We start from the raw sequence: 19,020 nt of genomic DNA on the forward strand, positions 1-19,020 counted from the left end.
TACCTGTTAAGTTAACGTTTGATAACACTCTTTAGGAGAATCCTGATTATTCTGAAGAAATCCTTAAGGGCGAGTTGGCACGGATCATCTACAAAAATTCTGTAAGCATAATTAAAGGTAGGTATCTTTTGAACATTATTTTTGGTAGGAAAGTGAAACATTCTTTTCCTAATGAAAATCTTTAGCTAGTTTTGAAATTTTCTATTAGAATGTATATAAAACTCTGTAGGAATAGTGTCCTGTTTCTTTCAGAAAATACTTATTTTTCCTAGGCTATAATTGAACATTTCAGTAACTTATTTATTTATTTTTTGAGATGGAGTCTTGATCTGTTGCCCAGGCTGGAGTGCATTGGCATGATCTCGGCTCACCACAACCTCTGCTTCCTGGGTTCAAGTGATTCTCCTGCCTCAGCCTCCCAAGTAGCTGGGACTATAGGTGTGTGCCACCCTGCCCAGCTAATTTTTGTATTTTTAGTAGAGACATAGTTTCACTATGTTGGCTAGGCTGGTCTCGTACTCCTGACCTTGTGACCTGCCCGCCTCGGCCTCCCAAAGTGTTGGGATTACAGGCGTGAGCCACCACGCCCGGCATAAGTCTCTTTTTAAAATTTATATTCTACTCCCATTTTTTTTTCCTTAAATTTCAATAGGTTTGGTCTGGGTATGGTGGCTCATGCCTGTAATCCCAGCACTTTGGGAGGCCGAGGCAGGTGGATCACCTGAGGTCAGGAGTTCGTGGTCAACATGGTGAAACCCCATTTCTACTAAAAATACAAAAATTAGCTGGGTGTGGTGGTGGGCGCCTGTAATCCCAGCTACTTGGGAGGCTGAGGCAGGAGAATTGCTTGAACCCGGGAGGTGGAGGTTGCAGTGAGCTGAGATAGCGCCTGGGCAACAGAGCGAGACTTCATCTCAAAAAAATAAAAATGTCAATAGGTTTTTGGGGAACAGGTTTAGTGGTGATTTCTGAGATTTTGGTGCACCCATCAATGAGCAGTGTACACTGTACCCAGTGTGTAGTCATTTATCCTTCCATTTTTTTTTTTTGAGACGGGGTCTTATTCTGTCACCCACGCAGGAGTGCAGTGGTACAATCATAGCTCACTGTAGCCTCGACTTCATGGGCTCAGGTGATTCTCCCATTTCAGCCTCCTGAGTAGCTGGGCATGGACCTCTACGCCTGGCTAGTTTTTGTACTTGTAGTAGAGATGAGGTTTCACCATGTTGTCCGGGCTAGTCTTGAACTCCTGAGCTCAAGTGATCCTCCTGCCTTGGCCTCCCAAAGTGATGGCATAACTGGTGTGAGCCATTGCACCCATCCTCAGTAAGTTCTCATGGGGTAATTAAATCATGTGGGGAGTTGAAAATTAGTTCTTTTTTTTATGAATACTCCAAAGATATTAACAATAGCTTTGCTTGAGTAGGGGGACACTGGGGTGAGGGGACTATGGGATGACTTTTCTTCTATTTTGTTCTATTTCTCATTTCAAAAAACAAAAGATTAACAGATTAACTCCAGTACATGAAGAGAATGCTACTTTTAAAGTAAAGTGATTCTTATTGGCAATAAACTTCCCCTCCTCTGCTTTTTAAATTTAGGTGCAGAATTTCACGTGTCACTGCTTTCAATTGCACAGCTATTTGACTTTGCCAAAGATCTACAAAAAGAGATTTATGATGAGTAAGTAAAGTTAGTAGAAAGGTGAATATATCTATTTCTGATCTTGAGATTAAGGGTTTGAGGTTGGATATTTAGTAGAAGAGAAAGAAGATACCACACTAAATCCCTGGAATAAAAGCTAATATTGGCCAGGTGCAGTGGCTCACACCTGTAATCCCAGCACTTTGGGAGGCTGAGGTGGGTGGATCACCAGAGGTCAGGAGTTCGAGACCAGCCTGACCAACATGGTGAAACCCCGTCTCTACTAAAAATACAAAATTAGCTGGGCGTGGTAGTGCATGCCTGTAATCCCAGCTGCTTGGGAGGCTGAGCCAGGAGACTCGCTTGAACCTGGGAGGCAGAGGTTGCAGTGAGCCAAGATCCCACAATTGCACTCCAGCCTGGGCGACAAGCAAAACTCCATCTCAAAAAAAAAAAAAAAAAAGTTAATATCATATTATATTAAAAAAAAAATTTCCTGGCCCAGTGCAGTAGCTTACACTTTGGGATCCCAGTACCTTGGGAGGCCAAGGCAGGTGGATCCCTTGAGCTCAGGGGTTTGAGACCACCCTAGGCAACACGGTGAAACCGTCTCTACAAAAAATAAGCTAGGTGTGGTGGTGCATGCCTGTGGTCTACCTACTCTGGAGGCTGAGGTGGGAAGATCACTTGAGTCTGGGAGGTTGAGGCTGGAGTGAACTGTGATCCTGCCACTCCACTCCTGTCTGGGTCACACAGTGAGACCATGTCTCAGAAAAAAAGTATCTTCCTGATTGAGTTCTTTGATTCACTTTCTGGGGGAAATAGTTTACTCAGTAAAAAAAAAATCTAGCCAGGCGCGGTGGCTCAAGCCTGTAATCCCAGCACTTTGGGAGGCCGAGACGTGCAGATCACCTGAGGTCGGGAGTTTGAGACCAGCCTGACCAACATGGAGAAACCATGTTTCTACTAAAAATACAAAATTAGCCGGGCGTGGTGGCGCATACCTGTAATCCCAGCTACTTGGGAGGCTGAGGCAGGAGAATCACTTGAAGCCGGGAGGCGGAGGTTGCAGTGAGCCAAGATTGCACCATTGCACTCCAGCCTGGGAAACAAGAGTGAAACTCCATCTCAAAAAAAAAAAAAAAAAAAAAATCTAAAGCTTATATAAAATTCTAAATTCTGTTTTCCTGGCATTTATCTATAAAATGAGAGTTATACTCATATGTTTATAGTTGAGTGCTGGTAATTTTATTCTTTTTATTTCTTTATTATATTTTTATTTATTTATGTTTTTAATTATAGAGATGAGGTCTCACTATGTTGCCCAGGTTGATCTTGAATTCCTGAGCTCAAGTGATCCTCCCGCCTTAGCCTCCCAAGGTGCAAGGATTACAGGTGTGAGCCATTACACCTGGCTGGTAATTTTATTCTTTAATGTCTGATTATATGGTTTAACAATTATTTATAAGCTTCGGCAACATGGTGAGACCTGTTTTTACAAAAAATAACAATAAAATTAGTTGGGTATGGTGTCATGTGCCTGTAGTCCCAGCTACCTGCGGGGCTGAGGTGGGAGGATCCCTTGAGCCTGTGAGGTTGAGGCTGCTGTGAGCTGTTATTGCGTCACCGCACCCCAGACTGGGTGACAGAGTGAGACCCTGTCTCAAAAAAAGAAAAAAAAATTATTTTTAGCCTAACTTGTGGGTACTTCCATTCTTTGGTAGCCCCTCTTCCTTTGACAGGAGGGGAAATGGAACTTGAATCAGTCTGTTGTTTGGATATCTTCAGGGTTTTGAGAGAGGAGTAGGTTGTGCTTTTTCTCTATTATTTAGAAAATGAAGAACCCTGGGCTGGGCGTGGTGGCTTATGCCTGTAATCTCAGCACTTTGGGAGGCCGAGGTGGGCGGATCACCTGAGGTCAAGAGATTGAGATCATCCTGGCCAACATGGTGAAACCCCGTCTCTACTAAAAATACAAAAGTCAGCTTGGTGTGGTGGCCTGCACCTGTAATCCCAGCTACTCAGGAGGCTGAGGCAGGAGAATTGCTCGAACCTGGAAGGTGGAGGTTGCAGTGAGCTGAGATCGCGCCACTGCACTCCATCCTGGTGACAGAGAAGACTCTGTCTCCAAAAACAAAAAACAGATGCAGTGGCTCATGCCTGTAATCCCAGCACTTGGGAAGGCCGAGGTGGGCGGATCACCTGAGGTCAGGAGTTTGAGACCAGTCTGGCCAACATGGTGAAACTCCGCCTCTACTAAAAATACAAAAATTAGTTGGGTTTGGTGTCACATGCCTGTAATCCCAGGTACTCGGGAGGCTGAGGCAGGAGAATCGCTTGAACCCAGGAGGCAGAGGTTATAGTGAGCTGAGATCGTGCCACTGCACTTCAGCTTGGGCAACAAGAGAAAAACTGTCTTAAAACACACACACACAAAAACGAAAATGAAGAGCTCAGCTATAATAAAGTTCTTTAGGCTGGGCACAGGGGCTGTAATCCCAACACTTTGGGACGGACTATTGCTTGAGCACCCAGGAGTTGGAGACCATCCTGGGCAACATGGCAAAACTCTGTACAATAAAACTACCAAAATTAGCTAGGTATGGTGGCATGCACTTGTAGTACCAGCTACATGGGAGGCTGAGGTGGGAGGATCACCTGAGCCCGGGAGGTGGAGGCTGCAGTGAGCCATGATGGCACCACTACACTCCAGCCTGGATGACAGACCCTATCTCAAAAACAAAAAAAAGTTCTTCAGGTCTCTTGGAGTCTTGTGTTGTCACAGATAACTGCTGATTTGACTTTGAGAGCTAACTTGAAAGTTAACATTTGTGAATGATACCTGAAATATTCTGAAACTCAATAAATGTGGGACAGCTCTGGCCAGGTGCAGTGGCTCACACCTATAATCCCACCCAGCACTTTGGGAGCGCGAGGCATGAGGATCACTTGAGGGCAAGAGTTTGAGACCAGTCTGGCCAACATGGTGAAAACTCATCTCTCCCAAAGAAATGCAAAAATTAGCCGGGTGTGGTGGTATGCGTCTGTAATTCCAGCTACTTGGAAGGCTGAGGCAGGAGAATTGCTTGAATCCGGGAGATGGGGGTTGCAGTGAGCTGAGATCGCGCCACTGCACTCCAGCCTTGGTGACAGTGAGATTCTGGCTCAAAAAAAAAAAAGTGAAAAAGTGGGACAACTCTGATCCATTGACAAAATTTCTACAATTAGTGAAGATATTCTGGAGAGCCTGTTGGGAAATAGTTTTTTTTTTTTTTTTTTTTTTTTTTTTTTTTTTTTGAGACAGAGTTTCGCTCCGTTGCCCATGCTGGAGTGACGCGATCTCGACTCACTGCTACTTCTGCCTCCTGGGTTCAAGCAATTCTCCTGTCTCAGCCTCTCTAGTAGCTGGGACTACAGTCAGATGCCATCATGCCTGGCTTATTTTTGTATTTTTAGTAGAGATGGGGTTTCACCATATTGGTCAGGCTGGTCTCGAACTCCCGACCTCAGGTGATCCACCCACCTCAGACTCCCAAAGTGCTGGTCTCCCAGTGGTGTGAGCCACCGGGCCCGGCCTGGGAAATAGTTTTTATGGTACTGCAGTTGTTACAGGGATGTCCTGTGTAGATTTTTTAAGCACAGGTAACTGTTTCTCTGATATTCTGAGTTAGTTTCTTGTTGTGGGATAGATACCAGTAAATTGTATTTTTCAGCCTTCAGGCTCTACACACAGATGATCCTCTCACTTGGGATTATGTGGCAAGGCGAGAATTAGAGATTGAGTCACAGACAGAAGAGCAGCCTACAACAAAACAAGCCAAAGCAGTGGAGGTCGGCCGGAAGGAGGAGAGGTGCTATGCTGTATATGAAGAGGCAGTGAAGACTCTGCCAACAGGTGAACTTCACCAAACCATGGTGTGATATAGAAGGAATAGTATCCCTGAGTGTGAAACTTAAGCTCCCATTCCCATTGCCAAAATCAATATTGGGGATGTCTCTGTAACATAGTTTACGATGTGCCTGGCTTGCTTTTTTTTTTTTTTTTTTTGGGAGGCAGAGTCTTGTTCTGTCACCCAGGCTGGAGTTCAGTGGCTCGATTTCGGCTCACTGCAACCTCCACGTCCCGGGTTCAAGGAATTCTCCTGCCTCAGCCTCCCAAATAGCTGGGACTACAGGTGCCCGCCACCATGCTCAGCTAATTTTTTTGTATTTTAGTAGAGACGGGGTTTCACTGTGTTGCCCAGACTGGTCTTGAACTCCTGAGCTCAGGCGATCCACTTGCCTTGGTCTCCCAAAGTGCTAGGGTTACAGGATTACAGGTGTGAGCCACCGTGCCTGGGTTTTTTTTGTTTTTTTTTGTTTTTGTTTTTTTTTGAGACAGAGTCTCACTCTGTTGCCCAGGCTGGAGTGCAATGGCGTGATCTCGGCTCACTGCAACCTCCACCTCCCGGGTTCAAGTGATTCTCCTGCCTCATCCTCCTGAGTAGCTGGGATTACAGGCGTGTGCCACGATGCCTGGCTAATTTTTGTATTTTTAGTACAGACAGAGTTTCACCATGTTGGCCAGGCTGGTCTTGAACTCCTGACCTCAGGTGGTTTGCCCACTTTGGCCTCCTAAAGTGCTGAGATTACACGCATGAGCCACCGCATTTGGCGGTGCCTGGCTTTCTAACTTGGTCTTGGCTTTCTAACTTGGTCTTTCTCTGATGGTGATGGAGCTTTTATGACCTTCCTCCATAGTAGTGGTATTTATGTTCATTTATTTTGGGGGAAACTTAGGAAATAATTCCTAAGATTCTTTAATTATTATTTCTTAATTATCTTTGTGTTTTTTTGAGACAGGATCCTGCTGTGTCACCCAGCAGGTGACACAATTTTGCACACAATTGTGTGCAGTGGCGGAATTTCAGCTCACTCCAACCTCTGCCTCCTGGGTTGAAGCAATCCTCCCGCCTCAACCCCCTGAGTAGTTGGGTCTACAGGCGCATGCCACCATGCCAGGCCAATTTTAATGTATTTTTTGTAGAGATGAAGTTTCGCCATGTTGCCCAGGCTGGTCTTGAACTGCTGGAATCAAGTGATCTGCATGCCTCGGCCTTCCAATTTGCTAGGATTACTGACGTCCTTAATTATCTTTTTTTTTTTTCTTTTTGAGACAGAGTCTCACTCTGTTGCCCAGGCTGGAGTACAGTGACACGATCTCGGGTTACTACAACCTCTTCCTCCCAGGTTTAAGCAATTCTCCTGCCTCAGCCTCCCGAGTAGCTGGGAATACAGGTGCATGCCACCATGCCCCACGGATTTTTGTATTTTTAGTAGAGATGAGGGTTCACCACGTTGGCCAGGCTGGTCTTGAACTCCTGACTTCAGGTGATCCGCCTGCCTCAGCCTTCCAAAGTGATGGGATTACAGATGTGAACCACTGCCCCGCCCTTAATTATCTTTGGAAAGTGAGTTAATTTTTATTTTGTAATAATATAGAATAAAGGCAGAGGGGGTATATAACCTGGATAAGGCTTTCAATTTTTATATTTAAGCTGTTACTCAGTTGTTTTCCCCCAATATTTGAGGTGTTTGATTGGCTGTAGTCAGCGTAACACTTTTTAAAATCAGGCTGATTTAAACTCTTCTTCAGAGGAGTTTTCCCCTTGAAGAAAAGATGTATGATGACTGTTTTTTTCCTTCTCTTTTAATAACTTTGATGTGATGAATGTTGAACTAAGTGATCTGATCAATGCAATCTTTCTGACTTTTCCAGAGGCCATGTGGAAGTGTTACATCACCTTTTGCTTGGAAAGATTTACTAAGAAGTCAAATAGTGGGTTCCTTAGAGGGAAGGTGAGGTTGTTACATGGTTACAGTGGTTGACTAGATAGTGACTGCCTTCTGAAAGAACAGAAGCACAGCTCTTTTGGTGTCTGGCACAGTTTCTGAGAACTTTTATGCTCAGCCACTCTCTCTCTCCTTGTGGGCAACGTGTCATTCTAAAGGTCTGAGTCTGGTTTGCCGCCAGGTTAGGAGGGGCTCTCGTGTAACTGGGCTCTGTTTGGTGCAGCTGCCCTTTGCATCTATTCATAAGTGAAACCACCATGCAGGAGCAAGTCAGCTTCTTTGAATTTTAAGAAATGGGCAGAACTGCTTTTGTTCATGTCAGAGGCCAGAGGCCCCTGCTGGGATCTTTGTAATGAACTGAGGGATTTTTCTGTTTTCAGAGGTTGGAAAGAACCATGACTGTATTCAGGAAGGCACATGAACTGAAGCTTCTGTCAGAATGCCAATACAAGCAGTTGGTAAGAACATGGAGAAAATATTCTGTGCCAGTTACAAATACCTTATTCCAGTTGTTTTGTGCCAGAGTCATGTTTTAAATATATATAGTCTTAAGATGAAGGCCACTTGGGAGTTTGGTATGTGAAGTGTGTTTATATGTGTTTGCCAATATTTGGCATATGCAAAAAATGAAATCTGTACTAGCAAAGGGAGGAATATTATATAGTGAAAAACACTTAGAACAAGAGTCGTGATTTGGGTTTATTTTGTTTGTCCACCCATTCCTTTTTTTTTTTTTTTGAGATGGAGTCTCACTCTGTTGCCCAGGCTGGAGCGCAGTGGTGCAATCTCAGCTCACTGCATCCTCTACCTCTTGGGTTCAAGTGATTCTTGTGCCTTAGCCTCCCAAGTAGCTGGGATCACAGGTGCATGCCACCACGCCCAGCTAATTTTTGTATTTTTGGTAGAGACGGGGTTTCACTATCTTGGCTGGGCTGGTCTCTAACTCCTGACCTCAAGTGATCCGCCTGCCTCGGCCTCCCAAAGTGCTGGGACTAAGGCATGAGCCATCACGCCTGGCCAAATTTTTGTATTTTTAGTAGGGACGGAGTTTCACTATGTTGGCCAGGCTGGTCTTGAGCTCCTGACCTCAAGCGATCTGACTGCCTCAGCCTCCCAAAGTGCTGAGATTACAGGCGTGATCCACTGCTCCTGGCCGTGCCTGGCTTTCTAACTTGGTCTTTCAGGCGTGAGCCACTGTGCCTAGCCTAGATGATTCATCTTCTGTCAGAAGAAACATATCAAACCATTTCGTCTCTTAGACTGGAGGCTCTATGGGTGGTAGGGAATGCACCTGATTTGCTCACTATTGAATCTAGCATATATAGTGTACAATAAAAATGCTTGCTGAATGTACTGATTATATACTATCATTTAATTTTTCACAAATTTGTACAATTGGATTGGTTTTAGGTTTTTTTTTCCTCTTTTTCAAATAATGTAGATATAAGCATTTTGAACAGGTAAGATTTCCTTTCATTCATGTATTTTTTGGCCCATATTTGTTAATGTAAAAGTCCCAAATTGAAGCGTTGAGCACTTTCATGACTCTTGCTACAAACTGTCAAATTGAATTTCAGAAAAATTGCATTAGTTTATGTTGTGTCCAACTCTGTTTGAATGAATATACCTGTTTCCTTGACACTCCACAAATACTGATTTTGTGTTTATTGATTTTTAAAATTTTTTTGGAGACAGAGTTTTGCTCTGTCACCCAGCCTGGAGTGTAGTGGCATGATCTTGGCCCACTGCAACTTCCTCCTCCCAGGTTTAAGTGATTCTCCCAGCTCATCCTCCCAAGTAGCTGGGATTACAGGCGTGTACCAACACACCTAGCTAATTTTTGTATTTTTAGTAGAAACAAGGTTTCACCATGTTGGCTAAGCTGGTCTCGAGCTCTTGACCTCAGGTGATCTGCCTGCCTTGGCCTCCCAAAGTGCTGGGATTACAGGCGTGAGCCACTGAGCCCAGCCTATTTGTTAATTTTCATTCTCTGTTTGGTGAGCATGTGTTCTGGCATAGTGAACTGTTTTGTTTTGTTTTTATTTATTATTTTTTTGAGATGGAGTTTTGCTCTTGTTGCCCAGGCTGGAGTGCAATGGCATGATCTTGGCTCACCTCAACCTCCGCCTTCTGGGTTCAAGCGATTCTCCTGACTCAGCCTCCCGAGTAGCTGGAATTAAAAGCATGCACCACCACGCCTGGCTAATTTTGTATTTTTAGTAGTGACAGGGTTTCTCCATGTTGGTCAGGCTGGTCTTGAACTCCCGACCTTAGGTGATCTGCCTGCCTCAGCCTCCCAAAGTGCTGGGATTACAGGCGTGAGCCTCCGCGCCTGGCTGTGAACTGTTTTATTAAAAACTTATACACCGGGCATGGTGGCTCACGCCTGTAATCCCAGCACTTTGGGAGGCTAAGGTGGGTGGATCATCTGAGGTCAGGAGTTTAAGACCAGCCTGGCCAACATGGTGAAACCCCATTTCTACTAAAATACAAAAAATTAGCCAGGTGTGGCAATGGGCACCTGTTGTCCCAGCTATTCGGGAGGCTGAGGCAGGAGAATTGCTTGAACCTGGGAGGCGGAGGTTGCAGTGAGCCGAGATCATTGCGCCACTGTACTCCAGGCTGGGTTACAGAGCAAAACTCTGTCTCCAAAAAAAAGAAAAACAAAAACAAAAAAACCTAACTTACAGTCTAAATTCTTTAGGTTCTCTGGTTTTTACGTCTTCCCTGTTTTTGGATAACCCTCATGGGTAGGAGCAGTGAAAATAGGAGAAATTCTAAATTGTTGACTTTGTGCCTGTTTAACAGCCATGGAAAATTTGTTTTGATACCTATAAATTATCACATAGCTCATTTCTTTTTTTTTTTTTTTTTTGAGATGGAGTCTTGCTCTGTCGCCGAGGTTGGAGTGCAGTGGTGTGATCTCGGCTCACTGCAATCTCTGCCTCCTGGGTTCAAGCGATTCTTCTGCCTCAGCCTTCCGAGTAGCTGGGATTACAGATGCATACCGCCACACCCAGCTAATTTTTGTATTTTTAGTAGAGACGGGGTTTCACCATGTTGGCCAGGATGGTCTTGATCTCCTGAGCTCGTGATCTGCCTGCCTTGGCCTCCCAAAGTGCTGGGGTTACAGGTGTGAGCCACCACACCCGGCCTGTTTTTTATTTTAAATTGTAGTGGAAAGGTTGGTGAAATTCTTGCCTCAAATGAGGCATAGATTTACATTTACATAGATTGTTTGGGTTTCAGTAATTAATTTTGCAGTCATCCTTCATCTTGTCTAGATTGTTTCGTTGCTGTGTCATAACTTCCTGAGGGAAGCTCTGGAAGTGGCAGTAGCTGGAACTGAATTGTTTAGAGACTCTGGGACAATGTGGCAGCTGAAGCTGCGGGTGCTGATCGAGTCAAAGAGCCCTGACGTAGCCATGCTTTTTGAAGAAGCCTTTGTGCACCTGAAACCCCAGGTCAGTGAGCTGCATCTTTTGTATTCATTATATTTGGGAAACCTTTTAAGACTAGCCAAGGCTCATTTGAAATGTACTTGTCTATTGAGAGCCCACTCTAGAGTGGCATTTGCTGTTAAGTGGTGATGGTTCATAGGTTAAGAGTAGAAGAATTTGCTTCTATTTAATATCCTTTATTTGAAAGTTAACCAAATTATATAAAACTTCCTATTCTATTTAGATATCTTATAAAGTTAGAAATACCAGTAGAATACTAATGTCACTTACTGAATATAAGCCCAACTTTTTTTTTTTTTTTTTTTTTTTTTTAAGATGGAGTCTCGCTCTGTTGTCCAGGCTGGAGTGCAGTGGCGTGATCTCAGCTCACTGCAGTCTCTGCCTCCCGGGTTCAGGCAATTCTCCTGCCTCAGCCTCCCGAGTAGCTGGGACTACAGGCGCACGCCATCACACCCGACTAATATTTTCTATTTTAGTAGAGACAGGATTTCTCCATGTTGGCCAGGCTGGTCTGGAACTCCTAGCCTCAAGTGATCTGCCCACCTTGGCCTCCCAAAGTGCTGAGATTACAGGCGTGAGCCACGGCGTATGGCCAGATTCACTTTGCAGTGCATTTTTTATATTAGTAGGTAAAACGTATTCCAGAAGATAAAGTAGGAAAAAAACTACTGCTCATTTGGTGGTGTTTTTTCCTTTTTTTTGAGATGAAGTCTTGTTCTGTTGCCCAGGCTGGAGTGCAGTGGTGCAAACTTGGCTCACTGCAACCTCCACCTCCCAGGTTCAAGCGATTCTCCTGTCTCAGCCTCCCAAGTAGCTGGGATTAGAAGTGCCTACCACCATGCCCAGCTAATTTTTGTATTTTTAGTAGAGACAGGGTTTTGCCATGTTGGCCAGGCTGGTCTTGAACTCCTGGCCTCAAGTGATCCGCCTGCCTCCGTCTTTAAAGTGCTGGGATTACAAATGTGCGCCACCATGCCTGGCCTTTGCTGCTTATTTGTATGTACCTCTGGGACATGAATGAAGATCAGATAGTTCAGCCTAGATTAATTAGTTCTTGTGTTGTGGGTCTTAGACAGCAGAGACATGACCTGGGTAGCTGTGGGTCAAACTGTGTGGGCTGCTAATTGCTTACTTAACTAAAAGATGATTGATGATAACTACATGAAATATTTCCCAATAGAAAGGAGCTAGAATTCACAGAAGAGTGTTGCTCTGAGTGACTTGGTCAGAAGGCTGGCTGTGTTCTGGAGTGCCATTCCTGCTGGGCAATGAGAATTCTGTCATAATGAGGACTGTTTGGGAATGAATCCCTATTTTACATGTTGATTATCTTAGGAGGAACCTGCCTTTTTAAGTAGTTTTCAGAGCATAGGACTAAACTGTCATTTTATAGCATAAAAAAATTGATACATAATATTTTACATATTTGTAGGGTACATGCGATGTTTTGTTATATGCTGTTCTCTAACTAACATTTTTTAAACTGGGAGTAGGTTTGTCTGCCATTGTGGATTTCCTGGGCAGAGTGGAGTGAAGGTGCCAAAAGCCAAGAAGACACTGAGGCAGTCTTTAAGGTACAGGCTCCGTGTTCCAAGTCTTGTGGTATGGGGAATGGCAGAAGGTGCCCTGATTGGTCAGCTCTAGTGTTGCAGGTGCGCCTAAAGCACTACGGAGTGGCCTCAGGTGGTTCTGGGAAAATCTGTTTTGATATCTATAAGTTTTCTCACATAGCTTCTTTCTTTTTTCTTTTAAATTGTAGAAAGCTCTCTTAGCTGTCATAGGTGCTGACTCTGTAACCCTGAAGAATAAGTATCTGGATTGGGCTTATCGAAGTGGTGGCTACAAAAAGGCCAGAGCTGTGTTTAAAAGGTACTCACAGACGTTCATAGTTGTTACTAGTCCCTCTACCCCATACTCAGCCGCTGATACCCAGATTATTTGAATCACAAATAGCATCTAAGGGAGTAATCCAATACACTTTTTCTTTTTTTTTTTTAATCTTTTTTTTTTAAGATGGAGTCTTGCTCTGTTGCCCAGGCTGGAGTGCAGTGGCACAATCTCGGCTCACTGCAGTCTCTGCCTCCTGCGTTCAAGTGATTCTCCTGCCTCGGCTTCCCGAGTAGCTAGGATTACAGGCGCCTGCCACCATGCCTGTCTAATTTTTACATTTTAGATTTTAAAGACAAGGTTTCACCATGTTGGCCAGGCTGGTCTCAAACTCCTAACCTCAGGTGATCTGCCCGCCTCAGCCTCCCAAAGTGCAGGGATTACAGGCATGAAGCACCACACCTGACCCAATACACTGTTTCATTTTCCCTTTTTTTTTGTTTTGTTTTTTTGAGACAGTTTCACTCTTGTCACCCAGGCTGGAGTACAGTGGTGAGATCTTAGCTCACTGCAATGTCCACTTCCTGGGTTTAAGTGATTCTCCCACCTTAGCCTCCTGAGTAGCTGGGATTACAGATGTGCGACACCACGCCTGGCTAATTTTGTAATTTAGTAGAGACAGGGTTTCATCATGTTGGCCAGGCTGGTCTCGAACTGCTGAAGTGATTTGGTTGTCTTGGCCTCTCAAAGTGCTGGGATTACAGGCTTGAGCCGGTGCATTTGGCCTCCAATGAACTTTTTCAAAAAGTAATGTTTCCTTTTCTTTTTTGAGACAGGTTCTCGCTCTGTCACCCAGGTTAGAGTGTAGTGGCACAATCATGGCTCACCGAAGCCTTGACCTTCTGGGCTTAAGCAGCCCTCCCACCTCAACCTCCCAAATGTCTGGGTCTACAGGCATGTACCACCATGTCCAGCTAACTTAAAACATTTTATTTTTTTGTAGAGACTGAGTCTCACAGCATTGTTCAGCCTGGTCTCGAACTCCTGGGCTCAAGCAGTCCTCCTGCCTCAGCCTCCCAAAGTGCTAGTATTCTAAATGTAAGCCACCATGTCTGGCCTTCTTTTTCTTTTTTTTGAACAATAAAAGCAGTTCATTGTGGTGGGGGAAAACGTAACCATGATAATTTATTACATCATCAAAGGAAAAATTACTGTTAACATATAATTTTAAAATTTGTTTTTATGTAGTTGAGATTATAGTATAACTGTAATTTTATTTATGATTTAAAAAAAATTTTTTTTTTTTTTTTTTTTGAGATGGAGCCTCACTGTGTTGCCCAGGCTGGAGTGCAGTGGTACAGTCTCAGCTCACTGTAACTTCTGCCTCCCGGGTTCAAGCGATTCTCCTGCCTCAGCCTCCTGAGTAGCTGGGATTACAGGCATGTGCCACGACGCCTGGCTAATTTTTAATATTTTTAGTAGATAAGGGTTTTTGCCATGTTGGCCAGGCTGGTCTTGAACTCCTGACCTCTGGTGACCTGCCCGCCTCGGCCTCCCAAAGTGTTGGGATTACAGGTGTGAGCCACTGTGCCCGGCCTAAATATTTTTTTTTTTCTTTGAGACAGAGTCTTGCTCTGTTGCCCAGGCTGAGTGTAGTGGCGCCATCTTGGCTTACTGCAAACTCTGCCTTCCTGGTTCAAGTGATTCTTGTGCCTTAGCTTCCCAAGTAGCTGGGCCTACAGGTGTGCGCCACCACACCCAGGTAATTTTTTTATTTTTAGTAGAGATGGGGTTTCACTGTGTTGCCCAGGCTGGTCTTGAAATCCTGGGCCCAAGCAATCTGCCCAGCTCAGCCTCCCAAAGTGCTGGGATTACAGGCATGAGCTACCATGCCTGGCCATGCCCCGCTAATTCTTAAATTTTTTTGTAGAGTCAGGGTCTCGCCTTGTTGCTTAAACTGATCTTGACCTTATGGCTTCCAGTGATCTTCCTGCCTTGGCCTCCCAAAGGGCTGGGATTGTAGGTGTGAGGCACTGTGCCCAGCCAAAAATTCTTTATAAACATAATTTATTAGACATAGCTATATGAGCTGGGCACAGTGGTTCAAGGCTTGTAATCTCAGGATTTTGGGAGACTGAGACAAGAGGATTGCTTGAGCCCAAGCATTTGAGACGAGCGTGGGCAACACAACGAGACTTCATTTCTATTAAAAGTTAAAAGGCCAGGCGCGGTGGCTCACGCCTGTAATCCTAGCACTTTAGGAGGCCGAGGCGGGTGGATCACAAGGTCAGGAGTTCGAGACCATCCTGGCTAACACGATGAAACCCCGTCTCTACTAAAACAAATACAAAAAATTAGCTGGGCGTGGTGGCAGGCGCCTGTATTCCCAGCTACTTACTCGAGAGGCTGAGGCAAGAGCATGGCGTGAACCTGGGAGGCGGAGCTTTCAGTGAGCTGAGATCGCACCACTGCACTCCAGCCTCAGCGACAGAGTGAGACTCCATCTCAAAAAAAAAAAAAAAAAAACCTTAAAAAAAGTTGGATGGCATGGCATGTGCCTGTGATTTTAGCTACTTGGGAAGCTGAAGTCGGAGGATCACTTGAGTCCAGGTGGTTGAGGCTGTAGTGAGCCATGTTTGTGCTAGTATACACCAGCCTTGGTGACAGAGTGAGACCCTGTCTCAAAACAAAAACAGGCCAGGCGCGGTGGCTCATGCCTGTAATCCCAGCACTTTGGGAGGTCGAGGTGGACGGATCACGAGGTCAGGAGATCAAGACCATCCCGGCTAATACGGTGAAACCCTATCTCTACTAAAAATACAAAAAAAATTAGTCGGATGTGGTGGTGGGCGCCTGTAGTCCCAGCTACTTGGGAGGCTGAGGCAGGAGAATGGCGTGAACCTGGGAGGCGGAGCTTGCAGTGAGCCGAGATTGCGCCACTGCACTCCAGCCTGGGCGACAGAGCGAGACTTCATCTCAAAAAAAAACAAAAACCAAAACAACAACAACAACAAAAACAGCCCAAAACAAAACAAACATAATAGCTGTATTGAAGGCAGCCAGCATACATGTGAAAAAATGTTCAAGATGACTAACCTTTAGAGAAATGCAAATCAAAACCACGAGATACCATCTCACTAGTCAGAATGGCTATTAAAAAGTCATAAAATTATAGATATTGGCAAGGCTGCAAGGTAAACCTTATATACTGTTGGTGGGAATGTCAATTAGTTCAGCCACTGTGGAAATCAGCTGGAGATTTCTGGAAGAACTTAAAACAGATCTACCATTTATCTCAGCAATCCCATTACTAGGTATATACCCAAAGGAAAACAAATAATTCTACCAAAAAGACATGTACTCATATGTTCATCACAGCACTATTCACAATAGTAAGGACACGGAATCAACCTAGGTGCTTATCAACAGTTGATTGGAAAAAAACGTGGTAAATATACTCTGTGGAATACTATGCAGCCATAAAGAACAACAAAATCATGTTCTTGGCAGTAGCATGGATACAGCTGGAGGTCATTGTCCTCAGCAAGTTATCACAGGAACAGAAAACCAAATACCACATGTTCTCACTTGCAATTATAGCTAAACAGTGGGTACATGTGGATATAAAGACAGAAATAGTAGACACTACAGGATGGGGGGATGGAGGGTAGGAGGAACAGAGGAAAGGGCTGAAAAGCTACCTATCAATTACTATGCTCCTTACCCAGGTAACAGAGTCAGTCTATCCCAAACCTCAGTGTCACGCAATATACCCACATAACAAACCTGCATATGTACTCCCCTGAATCTAAAATAAAAGTTGAAATTAAAACAATACATGGCTGATGGGCCAGTCACTGTGGCTCACACCTGTAATCCCAGTGCTTTAGGAGGCTGAGGTGGGAGAATTGCTTGAGTCCAGGAGTTTGAGTCTGCAGTGAGCTATGATTGTGCCACCACACTCCAGCCTGGGCAACAGAGGGAGAGCCTGTCTCAAAAAATAAAAAAAAATAAAGAGGCCAGGCGTGGTGGCTCATGCCATTCCTGTAATCCCAGAACTCTGGCAAGCCAAGGCTGAGGTGGGAGGATTGCTTGGGCCCAGGAGTTGAAGACCAGCCTGGGCAACATAGCGAGACCCTTTCTCTACTAAAAATGAAAAACAGTTAGCCAGATGCAGTTTGCACCTATGGTCTCAGCTATTCCGGAGGCTGAGGTGGAAGTATTGCTTGAGCCCAGGAATTCTAGGCCGCAGTGAGTCATGATCTCAGCACTGTACTCCAGCCTGGGTGACAGAGGGAGACTTTGTCTAAAAGGAAAAAATAAAAGAGAAAGCTGTATGATATACCACTCTGTGGATGCAGTACAGCTTTTTGTTTTTTGAGATGGAGTCTCTCTGTCACCCAGGTTGGAGTGCAGTGGCTTGATCTTGGCTCCCTGCAACCTCCGCCTCCCAGGTTCAAGTGATTCTCCTGCCTGAGCCTCCCAAGTAGATGGGATTATAGGTGCCCACCACCACGCCCAGCTAATTTTTATATTTTTAGTAGAGGCAGGGTTTCACCATGTTGGTCAGGCTGGTCTTGAACTCCTGACCTCAGGTGATCCACCCGCCTTGGCCTCCCAAAGTGCTGGGATTACAGGTGTGAGCCACCGTGCCCGGCCATGGATGCAGTATAACTTTTTTGGCCACAGTAATACTGTTTTGATGAATATTTCTGCACAAATATTTGTCCATATTAGAAATCATTTCCTTAGAATATATTCCTAGAAATGGAATTACTGATTTCCCAAAAGACTTTGACATGTAGTTGAGGGAACTTGAAAACTCTACAATTGAGAAAGAAGAGTATAGTAAGAAAATTAAACCAGGCATGGTGGCGCACGCCTGTAATCCTAGCACTTTGGAAGGCTAAGGCGGGAGGATTGCTTGGGCCCGGGAGTTCGAGACTAGCCTGAGAAACCTAGTGAGACCTCTTCTCTATAAAACATGTCAAAAATAAGCTATGTGTGGTTGTGTATGCCTGTAGTCACAGTTACTCTACAGGCTAAGGCAGGAGGATTGCGTGAGCCTGGGAATTCAGGGCTGCAGTGAGCTATGATTGCAATACTGCACTCCAGCCTGGGTGACAAAGTGAGACCCTGTCTCAAAAAACAAAACAAAACAAAACAAAAACTAAGAACTGGGTATGAAGAGAAAGTCATTAGTGGTCATAGAATCGTGAGAATGACTGGCCATCAGGTCAAGTCCTTGCATTGATTTGAAGTCAAGTCTTTATTAAACCATGTGTTGTGGAGTCACTGGTCTCGGTATTTACAGTTATGAGATGTAAGAGGCTTTTTGTCATTATTGAAGATAACGTTTTCTCCTTCCTTTTTAGTTTACAGGAGAGCCGACCATTTTCAGTTGACTTTTTCAGGAAAATGATTCAGTTTGAAAAGGAGCAAGTAAGTGTTCTGTTTCAGCATTTCTTGTCTGGGAAAATGGATTAGTGGTTACTAATCTATCAGACTGTTTTTTGTTTTCTGGTTTTTTTTTTGAGGCAGAGTCTCGCTCTGTTGCCAGGCTGGAGTGCAGTGGCGTGATCTTGGCTCACTGCAACCTCCATCTCCCAGGTTCAAGTGGTTCTCCTGCCTCAGCCTCCTGAGTAGCTGGGACTACAGGTGCACGCCACCATGCCCAGCCAATTTTTGTATTTTTAGTAGAGATGGGGTTTTACCATGTTGGCCAGGATGGTCTCTATCTGTTGACCTTGTGATGTGCCCACCTCAGACTCCCAAAGTGTTGGGATTACAGGCGTGAGCCACCGTGCCTGGCCCGGGAATGTTTTGTTATGTAAAAAGCTCTCATTATAACACAGTATAAATTTCTGATCCCTTGGTCTAATCCCTTTTCCATAGAGCTGGTTTAAGAATGGTAATCAAGCAAAGAGAAAGTATATATTTGGGGAATAGAGAACTTAGATGTTACTTTTTTTTTTTTTTTTTTTTTTTTTGAGATAGAGTCTTACTCTGTTGCCCAGGCTGGAGTGCAGTGGTGTGATCTCGGCTCACTGCAAACTCTGCATCCTGGGTTCAAGTGATTCTCCTGCCACACCCTCCCGAGTAGCTGGGATTACAGGCACGGGCCGCCACGCCTGGCTAATTTCTGTATTTTCAATAGAGACGGGGTTTTGCCATGTTGGCCAGGCTGGTCTCAAACTCCTGACTTTAGGTGATCCGCTCCCCTCAGCCTCCCAAAGTTCTGGGATTACAGGTGTGA

The 19,020-nt window shown here is 44.7% G+C and overlaps 1 protein-coding gene across 2 annotated transcripts in view; it reads left to right on the forward strand.

Annotated features, from left to right (window-relative positions):
* Positions 1-19,020, forward strand: part of UTP6 (UTP6 small subunit processome component) — a 39,289-nt gene that overhangs the window by 16,136 nt on the left and 4,133 nt on the right. For both annotated transcript variants that reach the window (XM_054459921.2, XM_054459922.2), the window contains exons 9-17: positions 36-117; positions 1,602-1,683; positions 5,358-5,539; positions 7,403-7,482; positions 7,857-7,934; positions 10,761-10,940; positions 12,431-12,511; positions 12,697-12,806; positions 18,140-18,206. In XM_054459921.2, the coding sequence (XP_054315896.2) occupies positions 36-117; positions 1,602-1,683; positions 5,358-5,539; positions 7,403-7,482; positions 7,857-7,934; positions 10,761-10,940; positions 12,431-12,511; positions 12,697-12,806; positions 18,140-18,206 (942 nt within the window). The remainder of the gene's footprint in view (positions 1-35; positions 118-1,601; positions 1,684-5,357; positions 5,540-7,402; positions 7,483-7,856; positions 7,935-10,760; positions 10,941-12,430; positions 12,512-12,696; positions 12,807-18,139; positions 18,207-19,020) is intronic.

Source organism: Pongo pygmaeus, chromosome 19, assembly GCF_028885625.2.
Source record: "Pongo pygmaeus isolate AG05252 chromosome 19, NHGRI_mPonPyg2-v2.0_pri, whole genome shotgun sequence".
NCBI lineage: Eukaryota > Metazoa > Chordata > Mammalia > Primates > Hominidae > Pongo > Pongo pygmaeus.